The sequence below is a fragment of the Lacerta agilis genome, chromosome 16, assembly GCF_009819535.1.
Source record: "Lacerta agilis isolate rLacAgi1 chromosome 16, rLacAgi1.pri, whole genome shotgun sequence".
NCBI classification, from domain to species: domain Eukaryota; kingdom Metazoa; phylum Chordata; class Lepidosauria; order Squamata; family Lacertidae; genus Lacerta; species Lacerta agilis.
The window spans coordinates 32,387,775-32,409,334 of NC_046327.1; the positions used below are offsets into that span (position 1 = coordinate 32,387,775).

Sequence of the window (21,560 nt, forward strand, 5' to 3'; positions counted from 1 at the left end):
GACCTTCTCCACATCTGCCTTGGTAGCATTGATGTCCTGGTCTAGTTTCTCGGCAGTCAGCACAGCTTTCTCAGCCTCTCGGCAGTCTCGCTCAAACTTGCGTTTGCTCTGCGGTTAAGAGAGAGAGTCTTTGAGAGTGAGGGATGCCCACAACAGCAAGCCTAACGAAAGGCTACACCCATTTGGACGCAAAGCGTTAGATGCTGCCATATCTCTCTTGCAAGGATACTGACATATGAGCCTCACACGCACTTGGGCGATGAGATCTCTTGGTTTCACAGGCAGGATTAAATCACACCACCCGTTAAGCGCTCCCGTTTTGTTAGCCCCGTTCTGGCCTTTCAAAAAAAAAAAAAAAAAAAAAAAGCTGGAAATGGGAGGAGGGGCTAACAGATTTCTATGTATAACAGGCTTTCAAAACAAGGTGCAGTACAATCAATAACACTAAAAAAGACTCTGGCTGCAGGCTTACAATTAAATGACACACGCAAACATTTACTGGAAAAGGAGTAGGTGGAAAGGCTGTTTGTGTACTCCAGTGAAGTGTCTATTGAGCTACTTTCAAAGCTTGCTGAGACTTTGAAAGAAGCTGCTAAACAAAGTGATCTCACCTTTTATTTGGGGGTGGGGGGGGACAGACGGCATAATTTATGGGGGTGGGGGTAATTCAGGTATAATTGGTTGTACCCCAGCGGACAGGGAAGGGAGAGGTGGAGAACGGACAGGGGACCTTTCCCAGTTTAGACAGCAAGAGCTTCACTGAAGTTCACCAACTGGAAGGCCACAAAAATTGGCCTTTCCAGATTGTCTCCACGTTCTCAAGGTTACGCTTAAGGCAGGGCTCAAAATTCAGCCCACTGAATATTCTAAACTGGTCTCTAAAGTAAAACAAAGCCCACAACAAAAACCCACAAACAATCCCCCCCATTAATTCATGTGGGGGAAAGTAAACACAACAGTGTGTTTGTGTCCTGTAGAATGTAGGAAGGTGAATCACAATGGAGGCCCTGCACAGCCAAAATAGGGAAGGCAGGAACTGGCTTTGGCAAGTACATACACACTCACATGTAAAAACTGAGTGTGCCTGCATGTGAATGTATGCAGGAAGGACATGCAATGTATGCAAGGTCTTATAATATGATTTCCCCCCCCCCCTGCTTTAAGGGAAACATGAGCAGGTATACAATTTCTTTTTGTGTCTACATCTAATGCATGCACACCCCTACAAAGGGCTCTTGAAAAACATTAAGAGGTAGAAAAGAGATCCCTGTGGTCTTGGTTTAGTCGCACATCATTTTATTGCACCTTCTTTGAAATCTCCTCTTGAAACCCTTCATGCAACAAGAACAAAGCGCTAGCAACAATGCCAGAGATGGGTTCAACTTTGTTTCTGGGGAAGCTTGCGCCTCTGCTGCTCATAAAGCTTTGTTCTTGCATAGCCCAAGCTAGGATCTCCCCCCCCCCCAAAAGATGATTTACAAAAGTTGAGAAGTTCTTGGAGACTTCCAAAGGTAACACAGGAGATTCTATGTTTGGTGCCATAAAGCCAGTGCTACAGCTTGTGCATTCCCCTCTCTCATTCCATGTGCATTGGATTTTGTCATCTTCCTTGCTTTCCTCCATCTGTCATCCCCAAATTTAATTTTGAAAAAAGGACAGAGGAAACATTCTTGGTGGGGGGAAAACCCTCTTTCCGTCTCCTCATGATGTTTCCATTCACTAAATGTTTGGAGAATTCTAAAGGGATCAATGACCCCTCCACAGCTGTGTTCCTGCTCCGAACATTGGCCAAATCCACAGAAGTTGTTTTAGGTCTTCCGAGCATATGGGCCTCGGACTCTGCACACCGCCGCATGTAGAGCTAGGCTGAAGATAAAAACAACTCACATTTTCAAGTTGCTTGAAGGAGTTCTCCAGCTGCTGCTGAGCCCTTCGGCCTTCTTGCAAGTACTGGAGAAGGAGAAAGTTTACAGAATGAAAGTGCCTTTGTTAGAAGTGTCATGATGCTTCTGCCAGAACCCAAACAGTTCTAACAAAATAAAAAATAAATTCCTTCCAGTAGCACCTTAGAGACCAACTAAGTTTGTTCTTGGTATGAGCTTTCGTGTGCATGCACACTTCTTCATATACATGCACACGAAAGCTCATACCAAGAACAAACTTAGTTGGTCTCTAAGGTGCTACTGGAAGGAATTTTTTTTGTTGTTGTTTTGTTTTGACTATGGCAGACCAACACGGCTACCTACCTGTAACCCAAAGAGTTCTGTCAATCATTTTCAAATTTTGAAAGAGCAAAAGGCCACCTGCTACTACCAAAAGAGTCTTCTAGCACCTACCTGCTACCTGATCTCCCTAATTCTTCCCATCTCTTCACCAGAACACTACAACCCTAAGAAAACTTACTGAACAAATGGCCCCCCAAACAGGTCCAAGTCCCTAGTGTCTACAATCTGAAAAAGAGAGTTTTGGGACAGAGTGGGTTGGGCTTCAAAGGAGCTTGAAAAAAGTACTCATAAATTCAAGGTTACTTCCTAATCAGGTACTCTAGTCCCACTGTGCTGAAGTCATGCAGACTGCTCCATAGAACTCAATTCTGAAAAGTCATACAGAAATACTGCAACAAATAAAAACAGATTAAAACACACACACACTGTAGTTGGAGCATAGTGGCTACGATATTTTCAAATCCCGAATCTTAATTGCTAGCCCTCCTCTCCAAAACCTGCCTAATTTTAACATTATCCTAGTTCCCAACCCTCAAGTGACTCAAAAGTCAACACTGCTGACGGAGAATCTAGCAACAAGAAGGTAGTATTTTTAGTGTCCCCTTTTTGTTATGTCATTCAAATTGATGTTGTTTTTTATTTTATTTTATTGTGCTTTTGCTATTAGCAAACACTCTCCTGATGGAAGAGTGACAGATGAACCAAAATGGAGTGTGGTTCCACCCTTACAATAAGGCATGGTGGACTCAGCAGTCAAAAACAGTTTTTGAAAGCAGTTTGCCACGCAGCATGCAGTGGCTGCTACACAAACTAAGAACAGATCTACAGCCCTCTTGGGCTTACAGAACTGAGTTTCTCAGTTCTCTGGATCTTGGCCATCGTAAGTAAGTGAATAAAAAATATCTACGCCAATGCCAGCAGCCTAAACATCTGGAAGTAGCATGGAAGCTCTCTCCACAGATGATGCAGATGGCCAAGCAAGCCACTCTGTATGCACAAAGGCAAAAAGGCCTGGGACGTTATGCCTTCAACTCCTGCTGAACAAGCAGCAAGAGAGCCAGGGAGCACAAAATATGAGGTGCCCCTCACAGAGAGGGACACCTGAACGGTTTTGTTCTTCAGGACCCCTGGGCAGCAGAATCAGAACCTGATTTGGTCCCCCGATTGACCACTATGCAGAGTTTCTCGACACTACAAAGGCAGGGGAGCACTTTACCGACTTCCTCTCCTGCTTGAGCTCCTGCGAGTACTTTGCAACCTCCACACAGATCCGCGTTAGAAGGTTCTCAGCTACCAGCTCACGCTGGCCTGCAAAGTCGTTCAGCTCCTTCACCACCTGAAGGAAGGCCTGATATTGGCAGAACCTGAAAAGGAGAGGAAAACCAGGAAGGTTGAGCCCAGCAGCACGAGACTTGCAGCGAAGCATAGACTCAGCCACTCATTGCCTTTAGGGGCGCCATGCTGATGTCAGAGTGCATTTCTATTTCTGTGTTTGTCTCTGCTGAGGAAGTCCCAGATCACTCTCCCCAACCCCTTAAATTTTACTCCCATTAACTGAGTCCCCTCCCTTCTAGCTACTGCAACTTCATTTTGAAAATCTCACCCCCCCCCCAACTACTGTCTTGGCTACCACCCAGTATCAATCACTACCAATTGCTGCTGCTGTCCCCTTAAGACAGAGCGGGACAGACAAACTGTATATTATAGGACAAAGTCACAATAATTACAGATACACAACAAGGTCACAAACTGTTGTTGGGTAGGAGCACAGTTCTAGCTGAGTCAAAAGGTTCCACTCAGCAGAAACACAGAATACAAACATTGTCGGCACTTGCAGAAAGGAAGTATTCATAGAATTGTAGAGTTGGAAGTGATCCCCGGGGGTAATTTGGTCTAACCCCTCAACACACGGTCCCCCATCCAATTTGAAACCATACCAGACCCTGCTTAGCTTTGCAAATGTGCTAGCAGTTTTATTGCTGCACCTTTCATATCAGTTGACATATCTAGTGTTTTCTTATCTGTGTATCAGCACAATAACTAAGGACGAAGTATTATCCTGGGTTATTTAGGAGTACGGTAAGTCCCACTGAACGCAAGACATGCTTAGAGTACATGAATTCAGCATTCAACCGGAACCTGCATGCAGGCCAATGATCATGGATGAGAGTTTTAGTCTATGGTGACTATGGTGTTGCAGTGCTCATCTTGCTTTCAGGCCAAGGGAGCTGGCATTTGTCCACAGAAAGCTTTCCGGATCATGTGGCCGCTTCTGGCGCAACAGGACACCACTGAGCTTCTTGGGCTTGCCCATCAGAAGGTCGGTGGTTCAAATCCCCACGATGGGGTGAGCTCCCGTTGCTCTGTCCCAGCTTCTGCCAACCTAGCAGTTCGAAAGCACGCCAGTGCAAGTAGATAAATAGGTACTGCTGTGGCGGGAAGGTAAATGGTGTTTCCGTCCGCTCTGGCTTCCGACAAGGTGTCCCGTTGTGCCAGAAGCGGCTTAGTCATGCTGGCCACATGACCTGGAAAGCTGTCTGTGGACAAACGCCGGCTCCCTTGGGCTGAAAGCGAGATGAGCGCTGCAACCCCATAGTCACCTTTGTCTGGACTAAACCGTCCAGGAGTCCTTTACCTTTTTGACTGCCACCCTTAATGACTGCTTGGGTGGTTGGCCCTGCAAAGAGCCCAAGGCTTGCTAGCACAAAAGTCTGTGAACCACTGACCTACGTTTTTGTGGTCAGAGTACTTTTGCCTCAAAAATGTGTAGCACTGAGTAGGACTATCTCATGCACTGCTGCAGCTAAACATGCACTTGACACAATACATACTTAGATTCTGGGTCTTCTCGCGTAGTCCTCTTGGGAAGATGCTTCTTCACAAGATTCCTATAAATGAGAGCGAAAATGAGCTAACCGAAGGCATTTTGCTGCCTGAAGATGAGCACCCGTCGTGCCCCCACCCTCCCAATGCCTCCTTATATCATTCAGGCATCGAACTCCATCCTTCATCCATTGGCTGACATCCTGTCACCTTGTTTCATTTTGCTGCACCGTAGGGCTGACAGATCAAACAAGAGCCAGGTCAAAAATTGGACAGCTTCGATATTAGGCCTATAAGAAGCAGCTCCAGTCATGTGTAGATGGAAGCGTTGATAATCGGCACAGATGAACATCCCAGGGATCATTCTTATCAAATGTGACAGGTTTAAATAAGCTGGTAATATTTTATACAACAATTTCCCATGCGTGCTGGATATTGAGCGAATATTTTATCTTCCTTATCTTTTCTAAGTGTGCATGTGGGATCTTTGGTCATGCCAATCTTCTGTTTTCAAAAGTAGGTGTCCCCCCCCCCCAATTCATGATATAACCCTAGTTATATCTTTTAAAGATATAACTTATCTTTTAAAGAAACAGTTTCAAAATCATTTTGCTTCTAAGAAGAGAAGAAGAATTTGGATTTGATATCCCGCTTTATCACTACCCGAAGGAGTCTGAAAGCGGCTAACATTCTCCTTTCCCTTCCTCCCCCACAACAAACAGCCTGGGAGGTGAGTGGGGCTGAGAGACTTCAAAGAAGTGGGACTAGCCCAAGGTCACCCAGCAGCTGCATGTGGAGGAGAGGAGACGTGAACCCGGTTCACCACATTACGAGTCTACCACTCTTAACCACTACACCACACTGGCTCTCTTCAAATATTAGAAATACACAGCAGAATTGGCAAGACCAATGATGGGAGCTTGAAATAGGGAGAAAATCAAGCCTGCTGCCCAGGACTGACCTGCTGGGAGCCTGAAGGGCCCTGCCCTGCTTCTCTCCACCTGGCTTGGGACGGGGCCTGACAGGCTCCATAAAGGACTGCTGCTGCCGCTACTGCTGGGCAGAGAGGGCCCCGTTTTTGTTTTTTAAATTGCTTTTATTTTTTTATCTATGCCATTTTAAATTGTGATTGATATTAATGCTGTATTCTTAAGTCTTAGATTTTATGATTAATGTGGAAATTGTTTCCCATTCGGCTGGGTACTTTTTGATGTGTTTTATTTATTCCTTGTGACTTTTGTTATGTTGGTAATTATGTAAATCTTGTCGTGTTGTAAGCCGCCTTGAGCATTGTTTTAACTATGGAAAGACAGCATACAAATAAAATGATGATGATGATGAAGAAGAAGTAGTTGGGATGCATTTTAAAATAAAGAAAGATGAGCCACTTTTATGTGGAACGGGATTTTCTTATAAAGCTAGACAGAAGAATGAAGTAAATAATAATTATCATATTTTTTGCTCCATAAGACACAAACTGTAGAAAAGGCTCCCTTTCCTTTAGAAGCTGCAGAAATATGAGTTGAACCCCATAAAAACGGGGCTTTTCCTCTTTGCTTTTCCCCCTTTGCAAAAAAGCTGCAAAACTTTTAGCTGATCCTCAAAAAAACAGGGCTTTTAGAGGAGGAAAACCAGAAAAAAATATTTTTTGTCTTGTATCCTCCTCTAAAAATGAGGTGCGCCCTATGGAGCGAAAAATACGGTAACCTCCAGCCTGGGGAGAAAGACACATATGCTGTACCAAAAGGACGGAAAGGACCTTTCTGGCTCTAACAGGGAAATGTTCCCTTTGGAGCATAGCTGTCAACTTTTCCCTTTTCTTGCGAGGAATCCTATTCAGAATAAGGGAATTTCCCTTTAAAAAAAAGGGAAAAGTTGACAGCTATGCTTTGGAGCAGTGTCCATGTAGTTGCATAAGACAAGTAAACTCTTTTCTAATGTCTTCTGGACCAAACAAGGACCACCTGATTTAGCCAGGTGACTTCCAGAGTGGATTTTTACTATGTGCTGTACATGGGGCTACCCTTGAAGACGATTCAGAAACCTCGGTTGGTCCAAAAAGCAGCTGCAGACAGATGAACTGGCTGGGGTTCCATTGAGATCTCGTACAACCCCTGTTCTGAAACAAATGCACTGGTTGACAGTTCATTTCGGAGACCAACTGAAGCTGCTCACCTTAGTGTTCAAAGCCCTAAACAACTCAGAACCCAAATACCTGAAAGGCTGCCTCCTGTCCCACAGAGCCTCTCAGGTGGTCAGGTCAACAGGGGCCTCCCCTCTTGGTAGCTCCTCTGCCCTCAGAGGCTCAGACATGGGGTGGCCAGGGAGAGGGTGTGGCTTCCCCACAGAGGTGTGCCGCATAGCTTCATTATATGGCTCAGCCAAGGGAACAGGCTTCGCTAGGCTAAGCTGCAGCTTTCAAGTGACTTTATGCTAGCTTCAGAATAGGAGCAACAGGAGGACAGCAAGCCCGGTACTTGCTCTGCGGACGCTTTGTTTAGTTATTTCCTGTGGTTTTGGCAAACCGTTCATGAAGTGGTGGCGGGAGGCTGAGGTATAAAGGAGCCCGCAAGTTGATGGACTTTGCGCCCTTCTGAATTTTTTTTTTTTTTGCAATTCTAGGGCTCAAGAGAGGAGGAGAAAACCTTCTAAGGGAAAGGAGCCAAGTGAGTAATTCTTGACTCTAAAAGGAGTAAAACTCGTGGAAAAGGACCGGGGTGGGGGGGGGGGAGAGAGAGCAGAGGTGGGGAAAGAACAGACTAACCAACTCACGTTATTGGAGGAGGAGGAGGAGGAGGAGGAGGAGGGAAAAGCAAAGCAGCCAACTTTTGTGCTGCTGCTGTCCGGTTCAATCACCTCAGGGGACTCTGTTCCCAATTCCAAGTTTGCCTGGTCATCCAGACTGGCAGACTGGGTGCTGGTGGTGGTAGGAATGAGAGTCACAGGATCCAGCCAAAGAGCAAAGTGACTTGGATGGCCCCTGAAGTACTGAGTCAGCCAGAAATTCAACCCTCTTTTGGGTGTTCCTGGACCGTCCAAAGCAAGTCTTTGGCTCTGCTTCAGGGACAGCTGGAACAAGTGGCTGGGAAGGAGACAGCTTCAAGAAGCGCAGGGACAGAGGGCGAGAGAGAAAAGAGACTGTGTCTCAAAGGTTGGACAAAGCTGCTTGGGAACTCGGCTGGACCAGTGAATCATGGGGAGAGGGGTAGGGGAGGAGAGAGAGAGAGAGAGAGAATGAATAAAAACAGACCCAGGAGCAGATGCTGGAAATGAAACTGTAAGCCTCGATTAAGAACTGGTTTGCTGGCTCTGACCAAAAGGTCCATTTCATCCAGCATCCTGCATCCAGTGGATGCTCACAAGTGGGAGATGAAAGGAGAACCCCTTTTCTGTTTATCCCCAACATTTAGTATCTGGAGGATCAGTGCCTCCAAGTATTGGGGGGCAGGGACAGGATGGGGGGAGGGGGGGAAAGGAGAATTAGACCAATTCACGAGGATGGATTTAATCAGAGATGATGGCAATTATAGTGGTACCTATATTGGCTCCCAGTATGTCTCCGAGCACAATTCAAAGTGTTGGTGCTGACCTTTAAAGCCCTAAACGGCCTCGGTCCTGTATACCTGAAGGAGCGTCTCCACCCCCATCATTCAGCCCGGACACTGAGATCCAGCGCCGAGGGCCTTCTGGCGGTTCCCTCACTGCGAGAAGCAAAACTACAGGGAACCAGGCAGAGGGCCTTCTTGGTAGTGGCGCCCGCCCTGTGGAACGCCCTCCCATCAGAGGTCAAAGAGATAAGCAACTACTTGACATTCAGAAAATACCTGAAGGCAGCCCTGTTTAGGGAAGTTTTTAATCTGTGATATTTTAATGTATTTTAGTATTTGTTGGAAGCCGCCCAGAGTGGCTGGGGGGACCAGGCCAGATGGGCGGGGTACAAATAATAAAATTATTATTATTATATTACCTTGGTTCTTGAACGGCTTGGCTCCCGAACACCACAAACCCGGAAGTAGGTGTTGCAGTTTGCAAATGTTTTCCGGAAGCCGAACATATGACACGGCTTCTGCTTGAGTGCAGGAAGCTTCTGCAGCCAATTGGAAGCTGTGCCTTGGTTTTTGAACCGTTTCAGGAGTCGAATGGTTCTCCTGGAACGGATTAAGTTCGAGAACCAAGGTACCACTGTATTATTTTATTATTGTTATTGTTGTTATTATTTTATTCAATCTAAAATAGTGGCCATCACTACATCCTGTGGCAGTGAGTTCCACAATTATTCAGTGTGAAGAACTTCATTCTTCTGTCCATCATAAACAGAATGAAAAATCAACTTGATTCTAACCAAGTATCTTGAGTATCATTCCATCCACCATCTCTACACTATTCCAGAATCTATCAAGCACCTCGGGAGCAAGTTTTTAAACCTCGCTCTCCCTGACAAACTGCTATTCTTTAATGCCAAGCTTAAGCGATGATCAGTTGGCGATGTGTCCCTTCCCCTCCCCATGGCCCGTCCCACTGCAGACTTTGAGGCTGAACCCCAAGTTTTGCAGTTCCCTGTCAGACTCAGCCGTCCTCATAAGAATGCAGGCATACCTACCTCAGCTGCTTTGCATACGCCTGCTCGATCTCGGTCCGCTCTTTCACAAACTTGACGTATTTGTCCATCAGGTCCAGGCCCCATTGAGTGTGGCGCTCAATTGTGTCAAATTGATCCTAAATGGGAAGAGAGCAGGCAAGATATTACCAAACAACACCGAAAACAAGTGTTGTGCTGGCCCCAATAGGTGGAACCGAACACGCATTTAGATGGTTAAAAAAAACAACGTGTCCGGGTTGAACCGCTTTCGGCTGCAGCTGAGGATTCGCACGCGAAGATCTCTGCAGCTGGAAAACTAGCAGGTCAAGGATAGAACCTTTCCCAACAGAGCCACTGAGGTGTGTTGGCTCCTCTGTCAAGACTAGGAGCTGTGAGTCCAGGTTTCAAATCTCTACTCGGACATGACTGGGTGACTTTGGGTCTTTCATCGTTTTTCCACCTACCCGACTTCACTGGTTTGTTGCAATGCTGCAGTGCGCAAGTGGGGAACCACATCTATCACCCTGAGCTCCTTGGAGCAAAAAGTGAGATATAAAGGTAACAACCACAAGCTAGCTTTCTATGCAAATTAACTTTTTTTTTTAATAGAAGGGGGGAAATATTGGCCATGCAAGCTCCTACCCACCGTCTGAAACGACGCAGCCCAGACACAGGCTAACCAACTCAGAAAGCGCTAGGTTAAACGGTGCAGAGCCTGTCAGGGCAGGAAGGAAGAGATGTGTACTTAGGGATTGCATAACAGCAACGAGGCTTATCTGCCATATGCTGATCTATCCATTTGGCTCCCTGCCTAAATTTCACCAGGTAAGTGAGCTTGCAGGTGTAGGCCTGTCCGTTATGAGGTGCCAGCCATGTAGCTCTGCCCAGATGTGTGCCCCCTTGCCAGCCTTACTCACAGGTCTAACCCATAACATTTTGGAGTCTGGAAGTATAAACTGCACCCCCCATCCCGTCCACGCACACTAACACAAGGCAAACTCCACCAGGAATCTCACCTGTACAAGACCCATTGAAAGCAGACAAAGGAGGACACCTGGAGCACATCTTTCTATCTCCAGATGCCCTGGGTTCTGCATAGCTAAGGAGTTAGTGATAGAAACTGGGATAGAAAAGCTAGGAGCCAAATGGCTTTTGGGATCTGGGTTGTGGGGACCAAAACAGAATGTCTAGTTGCCATTTTTGGGGGTGGGGTGGTCGGCAACACTTTTTGTATTTTTATTTTGATAAGCTGGAACTAATACGCAATTCACATAAGTGACACATTGTTAATATCACATTTTTAACAGAAATTGTTAATTTATGTTTAATTTGGTGTTGACAATAACAATATTGTTACCGTACTTCAGTTTCCAAAACATTCTATTCTTTATTATCAAACTCCTTAACGTATGGTCTATCCTTAACATATACATTGTACCTTGGTTCTCAAACGTTCCGGAAGTCCATTCGATTTCCAAAACGTTCGAAAACCAAGGCGTGGCTTCTGAAAAAAGTTTGAAAACCGGAACACTTATTTATGGGTTTTTGGCGTTCGGGAGCCAAAATGCACGAGTACCAAGGCATTCAAGAATCAAGGTACAACTCTACTTCGATGCTTCAAAGCAGATACATTTCAGTGTCAGCCAGGCACAAAAAATGGCACCCGGACTTTTTGAGGTGCTCGCAAATGGAGAATCTTCAGGCGTGAAATGTGCCTGGCGCCCTGCTAAGCAGAGTCTGTCTCCTCTCTCAAACTGCAACTACTAACCACCAGATCTACTGAGAATATCGACCTCTTGGATCCTTGCCAGTATTTCTTTATTTTCGCAACAGATCTGAGAACTTTGTCTGAATGCAAGAAGGGAAACAAATGAGTCAGGGCAGTACACTCCCCTCGACACAACAATCTCCATAACAGTGGGAGCAAGGGGCCACCCAAGGGCATGTGGCTGAGTTCCCAAAACAAAAGGTACAGGAAGGTATTACACAGGAGAAGAGACATGGAGAAGGGCAATCCTCTCCTTTTCTCAAAAAAGGTAGCTTCTTATCCTCTTAATAATCCTAGTTTGAGCCTGTTTGGCATATCATAATAGGCTTGCTCCCTAAGTTAGTTTGAACATGCACTGCACACAGCAACACTCAGACATGAGCCACAGTGCTGCTGAGAATGGTGCAGAGACCATATAGGTGGAGTATGAGGTCTGGAGCAGTACAGTCGTACTTCGAAAGTCAAACGGAATTCGTTCTAGAAGTCCATTCGACTTCCAAAACATTCGGAAACGGAAGGTCCTGCAGCCAATTGGAAGCTGCGGAAGCCCCGCCGAACTTCGAAAACAAACATACAGTGGTACATCTGGTTATGAACTTAATTCATTCTAGTGGTCTACTCTTTACCTGAAACCGTTCTTAACCTGAGATACCACTTTAACTAATGGGGCCTCCCACTGCCGGCACACAATTTCTGTTCTCATCCTGAGGTAAAGTTCTTAACCCAAGGTACTACTTCCTGGTTAGCGGAGTTTGTAACCTGAGGTGTCTGTAACCCGAGGTAGGCTACCACTGTACAAGCAGAAAGCAGGATTTTTCTACTACCTTTTAACAAGCTGTCTATATTACACGTGACTCAGATCACAGTTCTGCTATTTTGTGAATTAAGAGTAGAGCTATGCCCATCCATTGGAAGCTTCTATAGCGCCATACAGCTGCCAGGGCTTGAAGTAAAAAATTTAAATTTATAAGCATCAATAACTTTTTTTTTTAAGGGAAACTTCTTTGCATAAGGTTGTCGAATAACACATATGCTTGATGCAGACATCAAGGTTTAAAAGCAGCTGGGGTTTCTCTTCAGCCCGGACCCCAGCAAAGCCAGTTAGCCATTTTTCACTTCTTCAATGTGGAGTCCTGTTTTAGAATCCTACTTGCAGTTGCTGTAGATTTGAGGAAGTTTTCCAGCACCGTAGCTAAGCAACTTTTATTTTTATGCATGCATGCATGCTGGGGGATGAAAAGAAGGTTTATACTGTCTGAAAACCTCTCTGAATATACTGCTTATGTAACTAAACTACCTGGTGTTCTGCTTCCAAAAGTTTAATTACATCACATTATCTAGTGTAGTTAAGAGCACCCTGCTTTGAATCCACAGCGGGTCACAAACACAGGGGCAACAGGCTAGATTCTGAGTTTATTCCAGTCCTCACAGATGTTCCACGTGGTCTGTTATTAGTGTTAGGAATAGATGGATCTGTAAATCTCTCAGTTTCTCATTTCCCCTATCTTAAATTCACTTCAACAAATTTCCTCATCAGTTTGCAATTTTAATTGCAGTTTGTGATTATTATTTTTTTAAAAAAGGCCCTCACAAAATTTGCCAGCATTTTGGTGTACGTTTCCCCTAACAGTCAATTTTTCAATCCATTTTCTCTAACAGAGTTCATTTTGCACGTTACTGTCACCAAAGCACGTTTTCATTTTCGTGCACTTTCCCCCAATATAAGCATTTTAATACATGCATTTTGGTTGGAGAACAGCATCCCAAAATTTGGAGAAGTGCAAATTTCAAAGAATAGCTGTTTATGGTCTTGGGAAGTGTAAATTGGGCCATCCCCGCCATCTCTACTCAGTGTATTTATTTATTTTTTTTAAAAAAAATGTATGCTGCAATCTCATAAAACAAAATATCAAAGCAGTTTTTATCTAAGCACAGTAAAAACCACATAAAGATTTAAAATTACAGACCAGCTACCACGGAAACTGATTTTCTTAATTTCCCTGAATAGAAAACTTTTCAGCAAGTGTTTAAAGGTTATTTAGAGAAGACGCCTGCTGAATCTATTGGGTTTAGCCTTCCACCTTACTGGGTTTCATGCTAATGTCAAATGAGCTTTGCCAACCTGGGAGGGAAATGCTTTGTGTGGTTTGCTGTCTTCCTCCCCTCCCTCCGAGTGCTCAAAATAAACCACACAAAGCAATCAGATAAATGAAACCACAAAACATTAATTCCCACAAGCATTTTAGCAGAACCTCAACAGTATTCGCTGAGTCCTACCCTCTCCTTCTTACCAAAAAGCTAACAGGTATTCTAAGCATAGGACTGGATTCAGATTGACACAAGGCTACTACTGAAAAGAGAAACCCTGTGTTGGTTGAGTAGAGATGTGGAGGCCCGGGAAACCCCCGGAAAAATTCGTTTAAAAAAACACGGTTTTTTCCCTGAAGCCTTTTTTGTTTTGTTTTTTGGAAAAATTGAAAAAAATAAAAAATAGATTATGGAATGTTTTATTTTAACATGATGAGTAAAATATTTTAAGATAAGGGGTTCAAATATTTTATAAATCATTTCTAAAAAATATGTATGGTATATCAGATTATTCTAATTTCTGTGAGGACAAGCAAGTCCTAGGTTACAAACTGAACTCTCCAATGCAAGAACAAGATACATTTCTTCCTTTAGGAGGTGCTGTTGTCACCAGAAAAGAAAAAGGTTTCAGTTTTGTTTTTGCATGCGTGTGGTATGCATTGGTTCTGTTCCCCTTCACTAGGCCTCAAAGCACTGGAAGAAAATATAGAGCAACAAAAAGGGCCTGAAAGTATATACTTAATTACTGCTCAGAAAATGATTCTGATTAAATTTCATGCCCATTCATTGAAACTTAGTCCCACTTCCTTCTTCAGTTCTTTTTATGAGAATGTTTTTTTAAATACTGTGGAGATGAAATATGAATAATTGTTACTTCTGGTTTTTTAAAAATTGTTTTGTGGAGTTTTTTTTTTTTTTTTGTTCCACATAAACTAGTAAACAGTTCAGGAGATTGTTGCTCCATTTGTTACAAATACAAATAAATATTATTTTTAAAGTAAATTCTGTTTGTAATACCGGGTAATTGTTTGGATACACTATATTTTTAATATGCTAGTTGTGATAATTTTATGCCCATTAAAATTGTCCATAGTTATAGTTTATGTTTCTAAAGTAACAGAATGACTTTAAATCTGGAAAAGAAAAAAGAAGAGCTAATGTAGCATTTTTTCCAAAAATTTCCATTTTTTCCGGGGGGGGGGGGGGAACCGGGTTTTTGCCGGAGCTTCAAAATTTCCGGAAATTTTACATCTCTAGTGTTGAGTTTTCTTTCTTTCCCTCCACAACACAGGGAACAATTTACCTGGTTGCATTGTGCATTTCCAGTGGGGAAACACACAAGCAGATGTCGTAACACAAGGTGAAAGTGAAAACAGGGAACAACTCAACTCAGGGATTCTATTTTCCGAGGCAGCTCCATGTCTGACCCAAAGACATGAGCGCTGAATATGCCAAACGCCAAAAAGCAACGGGGTGTCATGCAATGACATCTTCTAGGTCAAGAGAAGAGGTCAACAGCAAGATAATATTTTGGCCAATGGAAATGAAGAAACAAGCCCAGCAAGGGCCAAAGGGAATCATTTTAACAACTTTCATGCTGTTTCCTTGAGTCAGCCACTCAGACCTTGGCTCTGCCTACCGAAAAGAGAGTGGGAAAGTCCCAAGCAAAAGGCAGATTCAAATAACAGACTTAACTTCCGAAGAGATGGAGGCTGGCAGGAGAAAATTGGCAGCTGCTGAATTCTGCACTCCAAGCAAGCCATGTTATTGGTAAGGCCAGTCCTGAACGCATTAGGGTTTAGAAATGCTAGGCAGGAACTCAAAAGAGCTCCAGCAAAGTTCTCTGCTGATCTGTATACAAATTGCAAGCAAGCGGACCTTTAGGCACAAATTTTGCGGCAAGGTGTCTCAAATCGAACCCCGAACTGGAAGGTGCTAAATACAAATGGTCTAACACTGCAATCCAAGCCACACTTACTAAAAGAATGAACACGCCTAGGATTGTGTGCCGTACAAAGGTGGAGAACAAGTACGGTACCCACTAAGGAAGAGTGGCAGTTTAAAACGCTTGAATATGCTGCATTGGCAGGTATAATGAATAGGATAAGAGAAAAGGATGATAAAAGAATATAAGGAGGACTGGGGAAAGTTCATATTGAATATTTTAAGAACCAGTATAAACAGGTAAATAACCTAGCAGGTCTTGAGTAAATCCAGAAGAACGGGAGCGAATAGAAATTGACAGAGGAATAAATTTGAAGGTTAAAAATTTGGAATATGCGATTTAGTAGAAAAGTAAAGAAAATTATGAAAAGGGTGGAAGGGGAGTCACTAGGTATTTACCATAGTTGTATGTCGTGATTGGTACGAAAGTTGTATAATCGGTGGGTGGAGGGAAAGGGGTGTGTGTTTTGTTTCTGTATTAAAAATGCAAATAAAAATATTTTTTTTAAAAAAAAGGATTGTGTGCTGTAAGTTAATTTCATTATTCTAACAACATGTCTGTCAGGCATTACACTCACTGGCCAGAACACCAGACAGATTTGCTTCCTACTGAACAAGTAGAACATTACCTGCAAATTTTGCCATCGCTCTTTGCATAAGAGATGTCTTTGGATACAAAGGCACACATGCTTCTTAATTAATTAATTAAAATGTAAACCTAACATTAGGGGAAGAGCCCAAAATACCCTGAAGGAGACTAGACCCACCTCAAGACTCTGTAGCTAAGGTCAGATACTATAAAATAGAAATAATTATTTTGCCTTCTTTTTTATAAATATTTTTATTAAAGATTTTCTTGATTTACAAAGGTAGTGCAATGTATCTCTCGTATTTTTCCATGTAACATTTTTACAAATCAGGTTGGGTCAAACACAGCCATCCAACATCCGAATCTCATAGGTAGGATCAGAATCAGGAATGATTCCCGGAATAATGACATCACACAAATATGTGTGGTGGTTAAATTTATCTTAAGGCAGAGGGTGCCATAGATGTTTTAGCTGAGATTCCTGCATTTCAGGGGGTTGGACTAAATGATCCTCAGAGTTCCTTCCAACTCTACAATTCTATGATGCAATGACATTTTCCAGGAATAAAACAAGCCTGGGTTGTTTGGTGCTACGCAGATATCAAGGTCGGAGTACAAGGAGACAGAGATAATGTCTCTGCCTTGTTTTATGAGCCCACATCCTAGCCTTAACAGATCTGAAATAAGGCCACACAGTGGACAGACAGCAAGTCAATACTTGGCTCTTAGATCTCTTCCGTCCCAAAGCACTCAAAATACTTTGCAAGCTTTTTGGCCCATGCAGTCTCCAGGAAAGACTCCAGGAAGATGCTAGAATCAAAGGAGTGGGGATGTGGTCTTGTTCAAGGTCAAGCAGTGGGAAAGTTAAAAGAAGAACTCATGAGCCTTACCAAGCAAGTGGTATTCAATGGGTTACACTTACACACGAGAGAGAGAGAGAGAGAGAGAGAGAGAGAGAGAGAGAGAAACTAACTACCGTGTTTCTCCTAAAATAAGACACCGTCTTATATTTTTATTTGCTCAAAAAAACACAGTATGGCTTATTTTCAGGGGATGTCTTATTTTAACCGTGTCGCATCGGTACGCTGCATAGCCACGCCTCTCCAGGCTGTTTTAATGGGAGGTACCACGTCACTGTGGCTTATTTTGGGGGTATGGCTTATTTTTGGGGAACGGCTTATATTTCGCAAATGCATAGAAATCCTGCTATGGCTTATTTTATGGCTATGTCTTATTTTAGGAGAAACAGGGTAACCGAGATTTCTGTATGCATACGCTGGAGACTGCAGTATTCTCATCTCCACTCTCCAAGCCAAATGGATGGGGAAAGAGAGAGAGAGAGAGAGAGAGCCAGCAAGCTTTGAAGTAAGAATTCCAGAGTACATACTGCTCCCTTTCAATTCTATATGTCATGAAGTATGGAATTGAGCTTTTATAGGATGCCAGATTGCACTTCAAATAGAAAGTATATTTCTTGCCCTCACTGTTGCAGTAGGAAATTTCAAGGAAGCACGGTCAATGTCTCTTTACTGAAGGCCCCGAGGAAGGATTTCTGCTTATAACGTGTTTGCATGTGTGAGTGGACATGCGCAATAACTAGGACCGGGCGATGTATCGATACATCACCCAACACCAGTTTGTGGGCCACATCGTGAGAACCGTTTCAAAATAATTGAGCTGGCAATGTATTGCGAAGCACAGCCTTCCAAACTCCAGAGGGCGGTATAATTGTGAGCCCTCTAGCAGCTGGCTTTCGGGAACTGGCTGCTTTTAATGAAAGGGCCGGTGCTGTGTTGTTTCTATTGTAATTATTTGTATGTTTCGAATATCTCATATATGTATATAGTTTTGATTCTATTAAAGTTTAATTGGTTTTTAATGATTCCCCCCCTATGTTTTTAGTGATCCTTTTTTCCCCTGTATGCCACCTTGAGTCCTGTCAGGGATAAAGGCCAGTTATAAATATATAATAATGATGATAATAATTCCCAAAGCAGCAAAGGGATTGCTGATATTCACTCTTAAAGGGGGCAAGCAGAAAAGCTAATCGGCCTTGGAATGGACTTTGTCCCTTCAGCCTTCATTCTGCCGCAGACCAAGGGGAGAGTTCTTGAAGCTGAGATTTCCCCCAAAAGTCCCTGCATTACATACGCATAGGCTCAGAATTTCTCCACATTTTCATGAGGAAGGAAAAACTCTGCTTATATTTCGTGGATTCGCGCAGGATCAAACCTGCATCAACTGTGAAACAAACAAAAATATTCCTGATGTGGCTTCTTCATCAAAATGCAGTAGGCAATGGAGTGAAGAACAGTTTTGGAGTCAGCAAAAATGTTAACATCCTTCTACAACACTAAGTAAGGGCCCAGGTGCATTCTGGGGGGTGGAGGTGGGGAGAGAGAGAAGATTTATTTTTATTTATTTCATAAACCCACATATCTGGGGTAGGCTTGCCTGAACGTCACATCTAGTTTGGCCCTCAGATGTAAGCTACTACAGAGATTATTATATTTTGGAGGTTTCTGAAGTCTCTGTGCGATGTGGGAGAGAGATAAGCTTAGAACAGTGTTTTTCAACCACTGTTCTGCGGCACACTAGTGTGCCGCGAGATGTTGCCTGGTGTGCCGTGGGAAAAATTGAAAAATTCAAGAGAATTACTTTATATATAGTGAATATAGGCACAGAGTTAATTTTTTTAACATTTTCTAATGGTGGTGTGCCTTGTGATTTTTTTCATGAAACAAGTGTGCCTTTGCCCAAAAAAGGTTGAAAAACACTGGCTTAGAAGACACCCTAGAAGCTGGCGGCCTTGGTTGAGATGGGAAGAAACACACCACGGAAACCAGGAGCTTTGCAAAGTTAGTGAGGGATGGCTGAACATCAGGTTCAAACGAAACACGTTACAGAGAGCGAGGGAACCCTTGAGAAATTTAAGCAGACTCTGACCCAAAAAAAACCCACTCCCACTAGAAGTAGCAGCTCCACAATGTCTGCGGCAAGTGCAGGTCTCCAGGAAAAAAGTTCTGCTTCCGAAAATGCAGCCTAGAGGGCATCCAGGGTATATTTTACTTCTGCGGGCCTTGAAGTCAAGTAGGAGAGAAATGCTACATTTAAGAAGTCGCACAGGCCATGGAAGCAGCTTCCGCACCGCAGATTCCTGTGTTGCAGAACTTGCTATTGCAACATCCCAATGCACAGAAGGATTGCCATTTCCTAACAAATGACTTATCATCATCAACAGCCAAGCAGTTCTCCCAGTGCTCTCAGCCTCACAAGTACGTAAGTTGGAACCTCCACCCGGAGAGAACTCGCTCACTGCTCTTCCAGTCAATGCCAAGGAAGTCCACCCTCTTTAATGTCCGTGACCACCTTCCCAGGACAATAAAGCAGAGAGACTTCGACAGACTCGGGTCTCATGGGGAAGGAGAGTCATATCATGACAGATACTCTTCTCCCTTGCCGTTATCAGATGGGAACCAGATGGAAGTTTGTCAAGCAGCAGGAGAGTTCTTTTGCATCATCTCACCAGCTAGGTTTTCTAAAATACAGACTACCGTGACTATGGAACAAACTGGGCAGTCCAAGCAGTTACCAGTCTAGGCAGTTCAGTTGAAGACACTGCTAGTAAGTCAGCATGGAAAGAGCTCCCCCTAAGGAGGCAGAACGGTTTGGAAATGTCCTGTTTTTGTTGAGGCAGCACACTGGCATCTTAAGTGGGACCACCTCCTACGTGTAAGTACCGGTACTGAACCGCAGGGCTAAAAGTCAGTGTTTATCTCTTGCAAGAACTCCCCAAGCAACAGAGATGAAAGCAAAGGAATATATCTAGCTAAGGCTTCTACTGAGCAGATCTTCTCTCTAAAAAAACATTTCAGCAACATACTGGAAGTGCAGTGGGCAAGTTCTCTCCGGGTACTTCACAGAGGTTCTCAAGGGGCAAATGCCTCGCACTCCTTCATTCCACAGCCTTGCTAAAAGGAAAGATGGTTTCTCAAGATATACTTCCACTTTGATCATTCAAGTACAGTACAAGAAACCGGTACTTTTAAATATGTCACCAGGATAATTATACTAGGCAATAAACAGCTAACCACATTTTATACAAATAACCCTTAAGACATCCTTTTAAAGCCGGTCATTATTTTTTGTCCATATTGCATATGAAGGAGACAGGGGAAAGAAATGTCGTTTCCCCCCAAATCACCTGCAAGTTTGTCACTGAAAAGAGATTTCAACTAAGTCATTTCCAGGTCACACTGTCAGCTGCAACAGTATGCAAAGTCTCATTAGCAGGACATAATATGGTGGACCATCACAGCTACCCATTGCCCAGAATTATATTTGTAGAGGTGGGGAAAGGCTGTAAGTGGACAGGAAGAATTGAGGATCATTGCTGAAACAGCAAGGCAGTGATCTAAACCTGTTAGGGGCCCAGGAGCCCGCCAGCTTACGCAAACTTAAAAGCGTCGGAGCCACTGGCCAACAGCACAAAATCTCAACGCCGAGAACAAGCTGTTGCTTCCAGGGAACAGGACATCTGGCAGGAAGAATGGCTGGCTGGCTGGCCAACGAATGGGAGTTTGGCTGAGACCAAGTTTCAGACTGGGATCCTCCCAGAGCTCAGATCCTATGGGGGGATTACAAGAGGAAATGCCGATCCTCCCACTCACAGCAACATTAGGAGGGAAAACAGCTCGGAGGATGTTTACAAAGAATAAACCCTATCACGGAGGCCTTGTAAATGGACTGCAACCAGCCTTGGAGCTTATTCTGGGGATAGATAGAGAACATATGGATCGAGAGAGGTGGAGCCCCGCTGCCCAGGAAATAAAGTCACAGATGCTCACTGGCCACCAGCAGTTTGAACTTTCTGGGGTAAGAACATGTGCATCTAAAAGCATGACACTCCCTTACACAGGGAATGGGATGAGGTGGCGCTGTGGTCTAAACCACTGAGCCTCTTGGTCTTGCCGATCAGAAGGTTGACGGTTTGAATCCCTACGACGGAGTGAGCTCCTGTTTCTCTGTCACAGCTCCTGCCAACCTAGCAGTCCGAAAGCACGCCAGTGCAAGTAGATAAATAGGTACCATTGCGGCGGGAAGGTAAATGGCGTTTCCGTGTGCTCTGGGTTCTGTCACGGTGTCCCGTTGCACCAGAAACGGTTTAGTCATGCTGGCCACATGACCTGGAAAGCTGTCTCCCTCAGCCTGAAAGCGAGATGAGCGCCACACCCCATAGTTGCCTTTGACTGAACTTAACTGTCCTTTACCTTGACCTTACCTACTTGTCCATCCTGCCCAGCTTCATTGGCAGTGGCTGGCATGAAGGCTCTTATCCTTCAGGCAGAACTGTTCCCTAGACCTGGGGCACAAAATTTCATACTGTTGTATTTCCCCCCCCCCTGAAAAAATGTCCATTTCTACAAAGACATTGTTTCATAAAATGTACAGTGGTACCTCAACTTACGAATTTAATCCGTTCCGAATGCACATTCGTAGGTTGAAAAATTCGTAAGTCGAAAAAAGCGATTTCCCCATAGGAAT

The 21,560-nt window shown here is 43.9% G+C and overlaps 1 protein-coding gene across 2 annotated transcripts in view; it reads right to left on the reverse strand.

The window, feature by feature from the left end:
- Positions 1-21,560, reverse strand: part of TRIP10 (thyroid hormone receptor interactor 10) — a 78,838-nt gene that overhangs the window by 22,585 nt on the left and 34,693 nt on the right. For both annotated transcript variants that reach the window (XM_033174085.1, XM_033174084.1), the window contains exons 2-6: positions 9,649-9,764; positions 5,057-5,113; positions 3,442-3,589; positions 1,888-1,950; positions 4-108 (exon numbers count right to left, since the gene is read on the reverse strand). In XM_033174085.1, the coding sequence (XP_033029976.1) occupies positions 4-108; positions 1,888-1,950; positions 3,442-3,589; positions 5,057-5,113; positions 9,649-9,764 (489 nt within the window). The remainder of the gene's footprint in view (positions 1-3; positions 109-1,887; positions 1,951-3,441; positions 3,590-5,056; positions 5,114-9,648; positions 9,765-21,560) is intronic.